This window comes from Clupea harengus, chromosome 7 (assembly GCF_900700415.2).
Source record: "Clupea harengus chromosome 7, Ch_v2.0.2, whole genome shotgun sequence".
NCBI classification, from domain to species: Eukaryota; Metazoa; Chordata; class Actinopteri; order Clupeiformes; family Clupeidae; genus Clupea; species Clupea harengus.
The window spans coordinates 8,580,690-8,597,894 of NC_045158.1; the positions used below are offsets into that span (position 1 = coordinate 8,580,690).

General features: G+C 43.2%; 1 protein-coding gene across 1 annotated transcript; it reads left to right on the forward strand.

The window, feature by feature from the left end:
• The first annotated feature begins 3,560 nt into the window (after nucleotides 1-3,560).
• chfr (checkpoint with forkhead and ring finger domains, E3 ubiquitin protein ligase) lies at nucleotides 3,561-17,187 on the forward strand. The gene is made up of 18 exons (XM_012815985.3): nucleotides 3,561-3,902; nucleotides 4,391-4,533; nucleotides 5,428-5,527; nucleotides 5,780-5,889; nucleotides 6,512-6,568; nucleotides 6,836-7,054; nucleotides 7,509-7,724; nucleotides 7,943-8,117; nucleotides 8,868-9,022; nucleotides 9,884-10,046; nucleotides 10,594-10,736; nucleotides 11,296-11,418; nucleotides 11,530-11,613; nucleotides 11,885-11,955; nucleotides 12,133-12,220; nucleotides 12,425-12,532; nucleotides 13,189-13,261; nucleotides 13,952-17,187. Exons 2-18 carry the CDS (start codon nucleotides 4,422-4,424, stop codon nucleotides 13,992-13,994), a joined length of 2,040 nt encoding a protein of 679 aa, XP_012671439.1. The 5' UTR covers nucleotides 3,561-3,902; nucleotides 4,391-4,421; the 3' UTR covers nucleotides 13,995-17,187.
• Nucleotides 17,188-17,205: the final 18 nt, after the last annotated feature.

A 17,205-nucleotide genomic window follows, 5' to 3' on the forward strand; every position in this document is an offset into this window, starting at 1 on the left:
CTCATAGAAAGAGCAAGTGCTACCCCTAGTGGTAAAGCTGGCAAAATGCTCATGGGTTTTTGTTCCTACCTCATAATAACAGAGCGCTAATGCTTGATGAGTGAACTAATTAGACATAGATTGGCTGAGATTATATTTAACAGCAAACAAAATTCGGCCTTTTCATAAAACACTGCTAATCTTTCTCACTGATTTCCTTAAAAGTTTTTTTTTATGGTTGCATAATTATTTATGTTTTTTGTTTTATATAGGTAGCCGAAATATGCAGCAGTGATAAACACGCAAGTGTGGGTGTGCGTTGAGTTCATTTGTGGGTTTGTGTGTATTTAATGTTAATGAATAACAGAGCATTTGTGTGGGGGGGATATGTGCGCCTGTGTATGTGTTCAGGCCCACCCTTAACAAGCATGAATCAACACATTGGAAAGGACCGTAGACTCATCAGCTTTCACCCTGGCCACTCTGTCAGGGAGAAATAGGAATATCAGAAATTAGCACTTCACTAAGGAATCATTCACTAATTCTATTACAACCCAAGAAGGCTGGGTTATTATTGTCTCATCAGACATCAATTTACATGTAGGTTTTGTTGCTAATTATTTAAGCCCACCAAAACCCCAGCAAATTAAAAAGCCAAGGGACTCCCTTACCTGACCTACCTGACCTCCCTTACCTAACCCTTACCTGACCTTTCACCCTGAGTAATGAGTGTGATCCAGCATGCTGTTTGTGAAAACCGGGTTTTGCCATCCCCACAGACACTGTCAGAGCTACTGATCCTCTTAAACTCATAACCATTAAGGACATTAAAGTAATTTAAATATTAGCTAGTTCAACTTTGAGTGATGTTTAGCGCTGCATGATGTGCCTGCTAGCATGCTATCCCGCCACCTGAACAGGCCTCATATCTGTTGGCTCTTGGAATCTGTTATTATTCCCTTATGTGTCAGCGATATCATCGCTGCCACATTCTTTTATTACTGTTTTGCATCCTGGCAGAATCCTCCAGCAGCTTTCCCAGTAACGCAGGACCGACCAGAAACCTTTGTGTTGTTTTAAATTCTTGTATTGTTACACTTATATATATACTTATTATTACAATATTTTATGTACATTCTGAACTGTTCTCCAAGCACAATCACCATCACAGCAGCGGCTAGTCAGCAAAGCGGACAGCTTTCTGGCCTCACAAAGCATAAATGTTAGAACACTCTTACTTCATTAATTTATCATTAAAATGCTGATTTAAGTTTACTTTGTAAATGTGACAGTGATATAGAACCTTAGGGGATCATAAATGAAGGAAACTGGTTAAAGCATCAACTCGTGAACTTAGCCAGCTGACACCCCAAGCATGGAAAACAAAAGGTGATATGACAGCGATGAACATAAATGAAACAACCTATATACATAAACTGTACTGTAAAATATTGTATTAACTCTTACCATCACTTCACTACCTATGTACATATTATGCACAGTACAGTACTCATAGCAACTCCATTGCACTGTATATACTTGCATGCACTCTAATACATATAGATTTATTTGATCTACTTGTTCTGTAGGTAATGTTACTTCTTGCACTTCTGATCAGATGTTCATTGTACTCTGCACAATGACAATTCAACAAAGTTGAATCTAGTATGATCTAAATGTGTGATAATCTCTGTACAATGTACATTGTATGACATTATTTCACCTAAGTTCTCGGGTTCTCAGCAACTAAATTGTGAGTTCCTCAAACAGTTGGCAGGTAGGTCAATGACAGCACGGTTTCACCAGTTTTCTTATTTCAGAGTGTAAAGGTATGTACTCCTGAAATGCATGGCCAGTTTAGATGGACATTATCCGTATTGAAACTCAACAACCAAACAAAAACATCCCATCCTTTTAGTAATCTCCTCCATTTGCATGCACACTACAGGGCTGCCTCAGCTTGGACACAATTAACAGGCACGCCATGTCCTGATTGGTTGGCCTTAGGCTGTCGTTTTGTTTGTCTTTACAGAGCTTATGGTGGTCTTAGAGACCAGAGTAATTCCTTTACAGCATGCTTTGACAGCCACCTAAAGCTGAGGTGAATTTTCTCAAACGTTACAAAATGAGTTTTTAATTATCCTACAGCTGTGTCACAGGATTACACAAGATAAAGCATGACACAATGTCCATAAGTAGCACAGAATTCACCTCTGTCCTCAGACGCTACGTTATGTGAGGCATGAAGTGTAAAGCCTGTTTGAGGACTCTCAGATTAGATAATCACACACTCGCCTCACCAATACCAATACATTCATGGTATAATTGTTGTTAAAATGACAGTATAACATACCATGGGAAGCAAAATAACATTCTAACATTTTACGCATGAAAGGCATTGAAACGCAGCTCTATGCACAGCTGAATGTCATGTGTGGTAAATAAACTCAGTCTTGTAAGGTATATAGGTTCAGAGTGAATAAATTGTTTAGTGACCTTCAGACCTCCATGCTATTACATAGCCCGTATCTAAAGAGTGACAAATGGTTCGTCCAGTGAAGCAAACAAATGTAGATTCTGCTGCCAGACTGAATCTCTATGTCTGAGTGATATGATCAGTCTGAATAGTTACAGCATCTGATCTTCATTTATATATATCATACATACCATTACATTTTTTTTTTTATCTCTGCCACAACTGATATTTAGTAGAGTGTTAGAAATGTATGTTACTCTACATGAAATTCATCACGGAAACCGCTCTTCACGAAAGAGACTGATGTAGCTGATTGAGCTGGCCCCCATGTTGTGGAGACTCATCTCTTCCACCTGCTGTATGTCATTCAACTCCATTCATGGTGATGACATCCAGTGCTTGCAGCAGATTTTGGAACGCACACAAACGGACAGGCAATGAGATTAAACAGCCTGTCACTCTCTTATCTGAGCCAGACAGAGCAGAAACGTCCAGGCCCCTCAGGGTGGGGGGGCTGCATTGAGTCTGTAAGACAAGTAGGGAGGAGATGACTCCTGGACTGCCATGGCAAATCAGTGCCGTCTGTGGTGTGACAGGGTCTCGTGGTGACACTTGACCCGGGAAGCCTTTGTGTCCTCTGATCTCGCGCTGACAGGTAGGTGTAAGGGAAGGTGAGGCGAAGTGGCATACGCCATGAGAGCTCAACATTAATTTCTGACTGATCGTTTAAGATTGTGCTCAGGGCTTGGCTAACCTGAGATACAGCATCAGTCCATCATTCAGGTTATTGTTACCTCCCCAAATCCTTTTAAAGCAAAACAAAAAAAAAACACAGGATTTGGTTATCAGTCAGAATCTGCACTACAAACAGAAACCAGTGCTTGTATTTTTTGGTGTTAAATTTTAGTTTGCTGGGGGGGGGGGGTGTTCTACAGTCAAGGAAATATGAATGCATTTATATTCAATGAAACTGCATTATTATTACTAAATGTAAAATAAATCAATATGACCCCACACAGACGATTGACAAGCATGCCCCCTTCCTCCAGTTCCCACAGTCCACATCCTCCGCCCCTCCACAATCAGCTGATGTCTGTAAATACCTCTGGTTGCCAGGAAGTGTTCGACTTCGGGCCAAGCACTGACTTGAGGGTGCAGAACATCGCCAAACAAAATAACCTAGGTTAACCTAGATAGCTGACCAGATATATTTGCCAGCAATGAAGAACGGATTTGATCCTTTATTTCAAACGAATTCCCTTCGTTCACTTAAAAATAACTTTGCGATCCATATGTTGCAAACTATTTAACTAATTTTGTGTTGCAGTGGATGTGGACCTAGCAAAGAGCACAGAAACACTGGAGCCACGTTTAGCTTTTAAGGCAACTAACATTAGCCAGCTAGCATAGCCACTTTGTCACCACCAGAAGGACCGAATAGTATCTGGTAAGAGAAATCGTCGACATAAAAGGAGACAAGACAGACTTGTTTTCCTAAAAAAAACTGTGTTATGTTCATGCATGCTTGATCATTTATGTCGGGTATCCATCGACGCGAGTTAGATAACTGTTGGTGGCGATAATTACAAGCTAGCAAAGCACTTCCTGGCTAGCATGTTGGTGGCCATATAGCTTGTTAGTTTACTTTGGGCTCTGTCGCTTTTTTTCGACATAACTGATGCATATGTACGTAAACTGTTTGTTTTTTGATATTAGTCAAATTGGGCTTCAACATGGTTTAGGAATCATAAAAGCAGTCAACATAGTGAGCTTACTAGCGAGCTAAGGATGGCTAGCTGAGGTTCGGCAGGACTTGCTGTTATTGTCGTTCTTTTGCCAACTAGCAAGCTACACCCTTGTAATGCGAAACGAAAGCTGTATTTCTGAAACATTCGAACGACTCTAACCGTAACACCACTGGTCTTTTAATCACAGGCTTGTGTATTGCTATCAAAAGCATAAAAACATGGAAACCCAGTCTAGAAGTCAACCTTGGGGGAAGCTGATCAATTTAGACCGAAGTTGCGAGTCTGAAGTGTTACTTGTCAACCGAGAATGCACCATCGGGCGAAGAAAGGGTGAGTTACATTTCTCCATCTTGATTGCCTATGGCTTTGCATTCGCTTTTACTTTCTTCTGGTGTTTCTATCATTACAACACATCAGGAGCTCAACGGTGTTTAAACGAGGAGCAGAAGAGGAATGTTTACCGTTCGATTAATTGTGTTTGTTGAAATACTGGTGAATGCTATTGTAATTTGCTATCCAAACTTCGCCATTCCTTTGCAGCAGTAATCTACTTTTGACATGACAAAAGACGCTGCAGACATGGGCTGCGAGAGTCTGTTTGAGCCCTGTATAATCATTTCATCTCATGCACAATATCTTCTTTAGTTCTGTAAACTTAGACCCCCCCCCCCAAACACACACACACCACCGTCACCCCCAGTAATGACAAAGGCGTCTATTGAGAACGTGCTTGCAGAATATTAATCAGTTTTTTTTGTATGGGTTTGGCCCAGGGAAAGGTTAGATGTCCCCGGCTCTGTCTGAGTCTGGCCCTTTATGTCGAGATCTGTGTCTGCTTCCCAACCAGTGGTCTTTAATTTATTTGTCTGCACGGCATGTTGAATGAGTTAGTGCCCCTTCAGACCCATTCCGTCTTAAATAATTAATGTAAAAACCAGGAGCACTTGAGACTACAACTGCTTTCACACGCTTAATGCTAATAAAAACAGTCACATTATCTCAGGAAAAAAGTCAAACTTAGCAATGTCTAACCCTAGTTGTTGTGCTGGGATATTTGGGGATATGTTAAAATGTATTCACATTTATGTGTGTGTTGTTTGAATCTCTTTATTAGTTTGTTATCTCCATGCAGCTAGGCATACCACAACATAAATGTGTTATGTCTGTGTTATATGGTTTCTTTCACCTGTTGGCCAGAACCTAGACTAATCCATGTTTGTTTAGGCTGTGATCTGTCCTTTCCTGCGAACAAACTGGTCTCCGGGGATCACTGTAAAATTGTGCAGGATGAGCGGTCAGGGAAGGTTTGGCTTGAGGATATGAGGTGAGCTCATGTTTTAGCAAACGTTTCAGTAACCATATATATCTTTATCAACACCATCCCAAACTATGGTTGTGAACTATTAACTGATGCATGAATTCATATTGGCTTAGTCAATTTCTAGAATTCTGCAATCTGCCTGTCTTTTAAAATAAGGCTTAGCCTGAACAGTACCACACAGTCCTGTATACATTGCTGAGATGCTGTAACGTCAGGGTAAAGTTGATATGAATGAAGTATTTTCCTGCCCCACAGTACAAACGGTACAGTGATCAACATGTCCAAGTTGGTGAAGAAACAAATGCACCACCTACAGAATGGTGATGTTATCTACTTTGTGTACCGGAAAAATGAACCAGAGCAAAGTGAGTATGACAGGCCTCAGCGTGGGCCCTTTGTTTTGTTTTGTTTGTTTATTTGGGTCCTACATTTTATTGACCCATATTATACAGCTCTGCGAATGAAAGACATCTAACAGCCCTGACATTTACTCAAAATGTGAAGTCAACTAAATAGGAAATTAGTCTTCTGTGACTATTGTTATTCGTGGTATTGTTAAACCAGAAATCTGGTCCTTGTCAAGGGGCATTCAGAGTTGTTCTTTGCTTATTGTGGCTTTTGCATGCTTTACAAATAGCAATTTTCCTAGACATTGGAAAAAAAACACTCAACTCAAACAGTCATAACGCCAGTTCCTTGTTGAGCTAATGTGTAATTAAATTGGTTTTGTTATCAGTTTCTATGGAGTGAATAGCACCTGGCAATGAGTTGGTGCTATTAACAAGTATATCATTTAATGCATTTAAAACATTAAAACATGACTAAGCTATTCAGTGACTCTATTTAATTGCCTCTTGAAACTGTGACATGAAAGAAAATTAATTCTAGATTTTTATAGCAACTGCTGTTGAGCTCTGTGCTATTTATCGTGATGATGCAGTGGCCTTCCCAGCGTGTAACTACAGATTGTTTTTTTTTCTCCTGCAGATATTGCATATATTTTTCAGTCCATGAGACCACCCCACCAAGCCCCTTCACAAAATGGCAAGTGTGATTTTCAGTCATTTTCATTTAGTTTGGGCCGTATGGAATTTTCACTTAAACTTATGTTCCTGTCATATTGAATTTGATTTAATTCAAGCCATGAGGTGTTGTGAATGGAAACATCCCCAATTGGTTTGTTTTTGTTTTTTATCTGTCGTTCGCTGTATTCAACAACGGCCATTTCAAAGTTACAAGATCATTTTATGATGTCTAGTGTGAAATTGTCTTTAACGTTTGTTGATTTGTTGTGTTGTTGTGTTCTCACAGACAGTGGAAGGTCAGCAGAGCCCAGACAGGAGAAGAGCGCAGAGAGCACACCAGAGCCCCCAACAGTAGCAGTGACTCCTCTGTCTCCTGCTCCGCAGCAGCCAGTCCAGGAGGAGCCCCAGCCCTCCACCTCCTCCTCCACCTCCCACCTGTACTGCCACTCCCCCTCCGTGCCCTCAGGACCCCAGGGTACAACAGGCACAGTGCAGAACCCTCACGGTAGGGGCCATGACGTACAGGTTGTCCCAATGCAATTTTCCGTTTCCTGCCAAATTCACACAGGCCTGCCGTACAGATGCTACCTCCACCATAGAGTTTCTCCCTTGTGTTTTTGGCATTCTCTCTGTGTCTCCTACAGCCTCATCTCCATTTCTTTTCAGTATTGCACATTGTGAGGAAGAGGAGAGAATCAACAGGAAATTATAGTTGTGGCTTATTTTAATTGGAGCGTAAACAAACAGTTGGGACATTTTAAAGCAAATTCAGTTTTCATGATCTTACCTGTGCCGCTTTTAAACACAATAGGAAGGGGGGAACCCATCATTTTGTTTTTCTGATTTCATCATGTGATTAATCATTCCATTTACTAAACATCACTGCCTTAAGTAATAGCATAGGTCTTCATTATACGTGAAATAACACTACACACTGTATTGTCACGTCAATGCTCTAGGTATAGGCGATACTGCTCACTTAGAGGTTGGTGGTGCCGAGTCCTCCTCCCCCTCCTCCTCACAGACCCCCGCTGCAGGGCTGCTCTACGCCGCAGGCCCCCATGCCAGGCCTCTCACCCTCAGGGAGATGCTCAGGACCCATGAAGCCAGCCCAGGCTCTGTGAGGGAAGGAGAGAGTGTCGAGCCGGAGAGAAAGAAGAGGAAAATTGCCACTGGTAAGCAGGCTGGTACTTGGTTAGACTCACCATGAGGAAGATGCCAGCACACCGAAAACGCATATCACACGCATAGTACTTTTTTTTTTTTACTTTTAAATCATCGTGTTGTTTTCCTTTGATGTTTCACTTTCCTTCAAGATGGATTCTGTTAGTTTCTGTTTCACTCACTCACTCTCTGTTCCTCTCTTGCGCTATTTGTTTTTTTGGACATCTAGATGGTGGTGATGAGTCGTCTTTGCCGCCCTCGGTCTGCAGTGAGTTGGCGGCCCTGCCGAAACAGCCTCTGGTGGAGCTGGCGGGGAAGGAGCGAGCCGAGGGGGCCAAAACAGACAAGATGGAGGAGTCGCTCACGTGCATCATCTGCCAGGATCTGCTGCACGACTGTGTGAGGTAAGACACAGTAATGTCCACGGGTGTGACTGTCATCCTCCTGGGCTGCCTGTGTGTGGGGCTTTGCTGCTACACCCTCCCAGTGACTGAAAATGACCCAGACCTCTCTCAGGTTGCTGAGAAGCCGAATATTGAAAGTATTAATGATCTAGGTGTACTGCTAAACAAAATTGCTAAAAAGTAATGTGGAATAAAAAAGGAAGGTGGCTGGAAAAATCCTACCCACCACACAATATTTAAAGCATGTGATGTGGCTAACCTGGCATGCTATGCCACATCATATCACCATTTTGGTGCAGCTCTAACCTTGTGTTCGGCATTGAGATATTTCCCCCTCTAACTAGCGTGCTTTTGTTTCAGTCTGCCGTGTGGGTGGGTGGGTGGGTGGGTGGGTGGATGGATGGATGGATGGATGGATATCTCCATAGTGCAACAATATGTGGGTCATTTAACATTGTGAATCCCAATTAGTTTGTAATTTTGGTTCTGAAGGCAGATTGGGATATTCACACAGCAGATGTCACACTTTGATCAGCCACTCCGCAGCATGTGCCGTCTCAACCCTGTCTGATGCCTCGCGCCAACAATCGGTCAAACCGGGCCATGGTTTTGCCAGACATGCGGCTGGCACGCCAAACGCAACTCTGTTGTCTCCACCAAATATGGCGCCAACCCTATATTTTGTGCTGTCTATAGTTTATGAAATTGTATTCATATATTACATTGAATTTGTGTGTGTGTGTGTGTCAGTCTCCAACCCTGTATGCACACGTTCTGTGCTGCCTGCTACTCTGGCTGGATGGAGCGCTCCTCCCTCTGTCCCACCTGCCGCTGCCCTGTGGAGAGGATCCGCAAGAACCACATCCTCAACAACCTGGTGGAGGCCTACCTGCAGCAGCACCCAGGTAATATACACACACTCACACACAGAGAAAGATGGATACACACACACACACACACACACACACACACACATAGGCCCCTCAGTTAGCTGGAAGAGACTTATCTGCAGCAGCATCCAGGTGAATACAGGTCATACCACAGATTACCTTTATGGATTTGTATCTCTGCAAATTAGGGCTGGGGACAATAATCGTTGCATTGTTAAAACGTACTTCACTGCGACGTGTAGTTATAATGATGAATGTAGAGTTAAATGTACGGATAACACTGCTAGTACATACTACCTGTAACATTACACATTACCTCGGTCTTGTAATGCTGGTTAAGTACAGTTAATGTAAACAAATAATTTACTTTTCATGTTGCCAGCCATCATCAACAACGATGAATCAATGAAATTAGGGCACATATCGACATAGGCCTACTGCTGGGTAGTCTCTTACAGCTTTTTATGTAATGGGACTCATTCGAATAGTTCAAAACAGCTGTTTAATAAAAAGTGGAAAGGGAAAAACTGTTCAAATCTGAGTGCTTGTATTTATAAATTTAAAAAAAACCATGAAGGATAAGATGCATGGTGATTCGTCAAAGTCGTTTTATAATTGAATCGTTACCCTTTGAATCATAATCCAATCATGAGGTCAGTGAAGTCATACCTCCACACATATTTTCTCTCGCTTTCTCTCTCTCTCTCTCTCTCACTCTCTCTCTCTCTCTGTGTGTGTGTGTGTGTGTGTGTGTGTGTGTGTGTGTGTGTGTGTGTGTGTGTGTGTGTGTGTGTGTGTGTGTGTGTGTGTGTGTGTGTGTGTGTGTGTGTGTGTGTGTGTGTGTGTGTGTGTGTGTGTGACGCTACTCTACCACAGAGAAGTGTCGCAGTGAGGAGGACCTGCAGAGCATGGACATGCGCAATAAGATCACTCAGGACATGCTGCAGCCAAAGATCGAGCGCTCCTTCTCAGACGAGGAAGGCAGCTCCGACTACCTGTTTGAGCTCTCCGACAACGACAGCGACACCTCTGACATGAGGCAAGCCACCCTACAACATTCCACCACATCAACACACCATAAAACCTACCTGCATGTATCGGTCATATCTGAACAACCGATCACGCATACAAAGAATAGACACGTCAACAGATTTACACATCAAAACCTCATGCCCTGTGATCTTTGAAGAGTTAATTCAGTCTGTTCAATGTGGAACTGTTTGTATAATTATAGTAACCACCATTTACGTCATATAGCCATCTGCAAAGCTACAATCTTCAAAAAGCATCAAATTAACACCTAACACCAGCCCACTGATAATTACAGTTAACCCAGGTAATATGCTTGGTCATTTTGCTGAAATATTTCAGTTTTCAATTTCAATTTTCACGTCTTCCCTTTAGTATTTACAGTTCTTTATAAACTGTCTTTGATCTTGAACTGTGTGTTCACTTCTTCATTGTGTCATTTTAGGGTTATAACATGGGGGTAAACCATTACACAGCTTTCCAGTCGGTCTTGGTTCTGATTGATGAGAGAGTCTGGCGCTGGTAGACCAACGTCCCTTTGTGTTCTGTGTCCACAGTCAACCGTTCCTGACGTGTCGGCAGTGTCCCGGCTACAGGAAGGACATGAGCCAGGCCTCGTGGATCGCCGGCCCGCCTCCAGATGAAGGGCCAGGGAAGCCCCCAGGAGAGGGGCCCTCTACATCTGCAGAGGCCTCCCCAGGTGCTGCTCTCTCTGTCCCTCTCTTTCTTTCTTTCTCTCTCTCTCTCTTTTTTTTCTCTTCCTCCCTCTCTCTGGAGCCTGTCTGTAGTGCTACATTTCTTCATACGGGGAGCTCATACTGTCGCCAGTTTGTGGTCTGAAAACGATTCTGTTTCCTTGCTTAAGAACGTCTGTACCAGTTCCACATCACTAACATCACAGAACTAGTCTTTTCATTTTGTCCTCAAAACCACTGAAATGTGTTTATGTATTTTATTCAGGTTTTTAGTATTGATTTTTTATTTTTTTTTTTAGATTTATTTTGGGGGTTTTCTAGCCTTTATTGACAGGGCAGTGAATAGTAGACAATACATGATTGGGGGAGAGTGATGGGGAGGGGGCGTGAGAAGGCCGGATTCGAACCTGGGTCCTTGTGGGTATTTTAGTTCATTTTGTAAACCTAACTTTGTGTAATACTGTATATCATTGGTTTTGTATGGTGTAGGGGGTGACCATGCTGTGTTTTCTCCTCCATATCTGTAGCAACTAACGCTGTGGCTGTGCTTGTCTCTCTCTGTAGCCACCGCACTCCAAGAGTTCAAGTGTCCTCCCCAAGGCAGCCACGTCATCTGCACATGCTGCCTTCAGCCAATGCCGGACCGCCGTGGCGAGCTCTCCGGCCAACAGGTCTCCTCCCAGCAGTGTGAGTGATCACCTCACCTGTCAGTCAAAGACAACCAGCCAGTCAGCGAATGCAGTCTTGTTTGGCATTTTATGTGATTTATTTTATTTATTCCATTGTCTTGCTCCGCAGGTATGGTGTGTCAGCGTCCCTTCTGCCACATGTACTGGGGCTGCCAGCGCATCGGCTGTCACGGCTGCTTGGCGCGCTTCAGTGGTAAGCATCACGGATAGAACTGTACACACACACACACACACACACACACACAAGTCGTCCAATTATCTCTGTCCAGGGCAGTGGACCTGTCAGCCTTTTTGTCCCCTCCTCTTCTCTCTTGCTCTTTTCCTCTCTCTCTCTCTCTCTCTCTCTCTCTCTCGCTCACTGTCTCTTTATCTTCATATAATTCCCATGACTGTTGACCCTTGAATATTGTATTCCAGTAATGGATCACCATTGTGTGTGTGTGAATAATCACATCTCTCTGCAGAGCTCAACCTCACAGACAAATGCCTCGATGGGGTGCTGAACAGCAACAATTACGAGTCTGAAATCTTGCAGGTACCAACAGCATTTTTCACGGCTGTGTTTGAGAACGGCTGTTTGTAAATCCATAATTTAATCATGTTCACCCAACTGGATACAGCCCCCCCCCCCCCCCTCATCACACTTTCTCTCACATACACACACACACACTCACACACACACACGTCTTAATTGCCATGTTTCTGTTGGCAGAATTATCTGTCCTCAAGAGGTATGTCGTGGAAGGAGATGCTGCAGGAGGGGCTGCAGGCAGCACAGCGGGGGGTCTTCCATCTGTCTGGTAGGAAGTCTGCTCTTCCTGCCACCACACATATACACACACACACGCACTCACACAACGACATACAACACACTCTTTCATATACCACCCCAGCGTACACACACAGACATAGAGCATGCAACACACTGTCATTCATATACCACAACATGTAAATACATAATGAATACATATTTTGTGTGTGTGTGTGTGTGGCTGTGGCTGCAGATTTCCGCATCAACACCAGTTCTGTTGTGTGCTACTGCTGTGGTCTGCGAGCCTTCAAGGAGCTGGCCTACAAATTCAGGGAGAGCATCCCTTCCTCTGAGCTTCCAGGTGAGTGTGTGTGTGTGTGTGTGTCCCGTCGCCCCCCCCCCCCCCCCCCCCCCCCACACTCCCCTTAAGCTAGGGGTTAGCAAGTGATACAAAAAATCTCCTGCCAAGGAGTCTGCCCGTATGCCCAACGCAGCAGATGACCTCCTTTCTCCTCCCCACTTCCTCCCCCCGGAATCCCAGTTGTATAAAGTGACTAGGTAAATAATGGTGGTTTATTCTGGCTCATGGCTCCGTCTGCTGCTGCTGCTGCAGCCGCGCGCTGGGTGGGGATGGTGTCACCGCGCGCTGTTGTTGGTGCTAAGTACATGCCCGAGGGGAGGAAGCCATTAAATAACACAAGGGAAGGGTTTCAGCTATCACAAGAACACTACATGATTTAAATATAGAGTGCTGTTGTAGAGTGTTATACATGATATTTATTTGCCTCAGTTTTACTTCCTATATTCTGTTGAGTGATTTAAAAAAAAAAAAAATGTATTTAATTTTTCTTTCCATTTGAGAATAACTTAATTTTAACCTTGTATGGTAGTATTTCTGTTATCATTTGTATTTCAAAGATGTATTGATATGTTGGTGCAAGTATTGATGTCCAGTTTATGAGGATGACACTGGACTGCATAAAGAACACAAAACACTCACCTTTCCTGCTTTCACAGCTACGGTGACGTCCCGGCCAGACTGCTACTGGGGACGTAACTGCCGCACACAAGTCAAAGCACACCACGCCACGTAAGCTTCCTCTGACCTTACAGCCGCCCTACAACACCCTTCTAGCAGACTGCCGTTCTTTTAATTGAGAGAGTAATTTCAAAATGTGCATTTCACAATAGTTTCTTTAAGGCAGGAAGGTCATCACCATGTGTTTGTTTTAGGCTGGTTACTCGTTTTGGATGCCACCAGCGTTAGGTTCTGTAGCTGATTTCTGGCTGTTTGCTTTTGTCTCAGACCACGCAGCTTACTGGCTCAGATTGGCAGTCAAAGTAGTAGATGATGACCCGCTTAGACATTAGTTTGGCATCATGCTTTGGAAGAAGCAGAAGAGATTTTGTCTGCAAATTCTTCCAGTTTTTGAAAATGTTCCATGTTGCTTGTGCTAATGTCTGTGGTACATTTCAGTAATATAAGTGAAGAAAATGCAGTTTGGCAAGCACTAGCTCATAATATTCCATAGTGGTTCTGCCTGCCATGTGTGTATTTCACCAGCAGAGGGTGTTCCCATATTGCCTTGGCAGTTTTAAGAGTCTGCTGAGAATTAATTTTGTAACTGAAACCAGCTGTAGCCAGCTCTGAATGAACAGTTTCTATTTAATTCTGTATAAATGTAATATTTCCTGTGTGTGTGTGTGTGTGTGTGTGTGTGTGTGTGTGTGTGTGTGTGTGTGTGTGTGTGTGTGTGCTCCTCTCTCTCTCTCTCTCTAGGAAATTCAATCACATATGTGAACAGACACGTTTTAAGAACTGACTTGCTGCCTGTGATGGTGTCCATTCCACTGAAGAAAGAGAAAAATGCCCTCGCTGCCAAGCAGCCCCATAGACTGTATGAAAATGAACACGATCCTGTGGACCTCATGTCACCAAACCCGCAAACTACAGATGGTGGACTTGTTCCCCGAGAAGATATGTTTTATGGATTTACTCATGTACTCCACAGTACTTTACCGCATTGCTTGCTTGTGAATCACTGTACTTTTTTTTAGTTTTTGTCTTGTTGTAAGTATATCTTTTGGTCATGTGTACTTTGGGGAAGCAGCAATCAGACCAGAAGAAGCACTTTGGAAGGAGAGCAATCAGAGAGCCTGTGAAAATAGGCCAGCCACTAATTTCATTCCGTACTCGTTGCAATGCTTAGTTTTTCTGTATGTGACTCACATTTTAAGGGACTATATCTTACATTAGCGGAGATAGCAATCAAACCAATCGTTGCGTGTGAATGTGTGGTCTGTTAGTTGAAGGGACTTTGTTGAGAATGATCAGGGTCCGCCCTGCTTCTTTAGACAACTATGCCATTAGATCATCAGCACCGAAGGAGCTTCGTTGAACTAGATCAAGGCAGTGTAAAGTCTCTTAGCCAGTGTGCCTAACCCTACACAGTTACAGAAATGTAAAAAGAAAAGACGGTAGGCTGCATGTGCCTAGTGGCCGGCTGTAGTGATGCCAGATAGTGATCGGCGCTGGAACAGCTCCAAGCGTGGATTCACCAGATCAGGGGCAGAGCCATGCCAGAAATCAGAAGCTAGCTGAAATTATTTTTATTATAATATTATTGTTATTATTATCATTATTATTATTATTTTTATTATATTTTTTGGAAAGTGCTTCGATACTTTTGTTAGCTTTTAGATATTCTTTGTCAATTTTTTTTTTTTTGTCTTTGCTGTAGTGCATGTAATATTTCTGGAAAAAGCCACCTGCTGGTGACTGTCTGTTATGAGTGATTCTAGTCACTTGGAAGACTAACGGCCAACTACACAGGTGTATTGCCAACAGTCTCTCATGCATCTTTTGAAGAAATCTAAAGTTATTTGCGGTCAAGGTGGGCCACACACACCGAAAAAAAGAAACGCACTCGTATTGCACCAAGTCAACACCGTTGCTGCTTCCATTTAATCTGCTTACTTTGGGAGGACAATGCAATTCTGTATTTATTTTGGTGTAGGATAGTTTAGACAAACAAACAAAAAATGAGTACAAAAAAAAATCTTTTTGTAGAAAATGCTACTTTTTAATTTTTGTTTTTGTTTTTCGTGGAACATATAGAGGTGAAAAGCCATGTGAAAGCTGTACAGCGCAGGGCTTAGTGGGAATCCATGTGATGGTTGTATAGGATTACACCTCCTACTCTGTGAGGGGATAAGAGTAATGTGTTGAAACTGTGTAGTTTTATCGAAGGCTGTGGGGCTCAGTTGTATGCTTTGCTCGGGATAATCAACTCTAAGCTGATTAATGCAGTGCATTACAGACGCTTACTCTGACCTGATGGTAATGGCCAGCGCTGGCTCTAGGTGGTGGAAAAAGGCAAAATGGTCTTCCACAGGAAAGGGGAAGGATTCCTCTCTTTTTTCTTTTTTTTGTATTAGGCTCATAGCGTTGTTTAAGCCCACACACATAAGTCAACCCCACTCCGACACGGAGGGCTACCTAATTAGGCGCCTAATGGAGCGAATAGGCGTGACTGCGGTCAAACGTGCTGTGGGGAAACTCCACTCGAGACAATTCTGCCAAATTCAAATCTCCAATGTGCCAGTGCGTATGACCGCTATTACGCCACACAGGTTTTTCTCGTGGCCGTGGAGGGTCCGGCGTTCGTGTGCCGATCTCCGAAGTTAAGACACGTTTGTCGGTGCTCTTGAGTGGGATTGAGGGAATAGAGGAGTGACCTTTTTATAACTCTGGAGTACATATTCTTCCCTTTTTAATCATTAACAAATCAGTGGTGGCCTAGCCAGAATGCCCCTGGTACTCCAGTAGAACGGCATGAGCCTTAGTGTTGTTGTTGTTTTTTTAGTTTTATTTTTAGATATTGGACTAGGTGGTTCAGTATGCAATTTATTACACTGTCGTGTTACTTCTATATACATTTCTTCCAGATATTGTTGTAATGACTTTTGATTTTGTAGATATAAAGTTATTGTAGTATTATTTCCCAATTGGGAATGTAGGTAGTATCCCCTCCCCCACCCCACCCCCACTAAATACTAGTGTTTACATATTACATTTGATCAGTTGTGGGGTAGTCACTCTTCTCAAAGGTTTTGAAAGGGTGAATGTTTGTTGTTTAGTAGTTTGGCAACAACTGAGTTTGGAACTAGTTTTGACCTCCCACTCCCCCCCCCCACTCAATCAGTATTGCACAACGGCTTATTTTGACCCAGGGACACCCCCTCGAGTGCAATACGTACAGTAATGTGCATCTTCCAGACTTGCCAATCACTGCACAGCTATCAGGTGTATGTATGAATGAATGTGTGTGTGGGTGTATATGTGTGTGGGGGTGTGCGGTGGATGCAGAAGGTGTGGGTGTGCAGGGCCCTTGGCCCAGAACCTGCCTGCCCACATCCTGAGGGGGGGGCGAGTGCAGTTGTGGGTTTCCAGGTTTGTAGGCTCACACTGGCATTCCTCAGCAGCTCAGGGCCCTGAAATGAGCCCCGGGCCAATCCCCCGGCCAGAGCCACTGCGTTTTAATTGTATCCAAGCAGAGGACCTCTGCACCCTAAAGCCAACAATAGTGCAAGCCGCTGATCAGGAGTGGGCATAAGGCTGCTTTCCCTTTTTTTTTTCTCAAAGGAAACCGTTGTACTCCAGGGCAAATATTTACTCACTTTTGTGAGAAGGTCTGGAAAGCGCCGTACAGTTCGGAGCACATAAGAGGGGGGTAGTTGAATTCTACCTCATCAAGGCTTACTTAAAAGGAGAACAATCCCGTCTGTACATTGTGTTCAGTAGGCTTCTTTCTTTCTGTTTTTGAGTAGCCAAGGACCATAGGGGGCATTTAGAGTAGCACTGTTAAAGTTGAATGCCTTTGACAGCTTTCAGTGCCTCCTGTGTATTAGCAGTAAAAAAAAAGAAAAAATAAATATGTTATGTCAGGTAGAATCACTCTAACAAGAAAGTTCTTCTCTGTTTGCTGCACTAATAAACCTTTGCATTGATTTAAATAACCTGTGTGTGTCTGC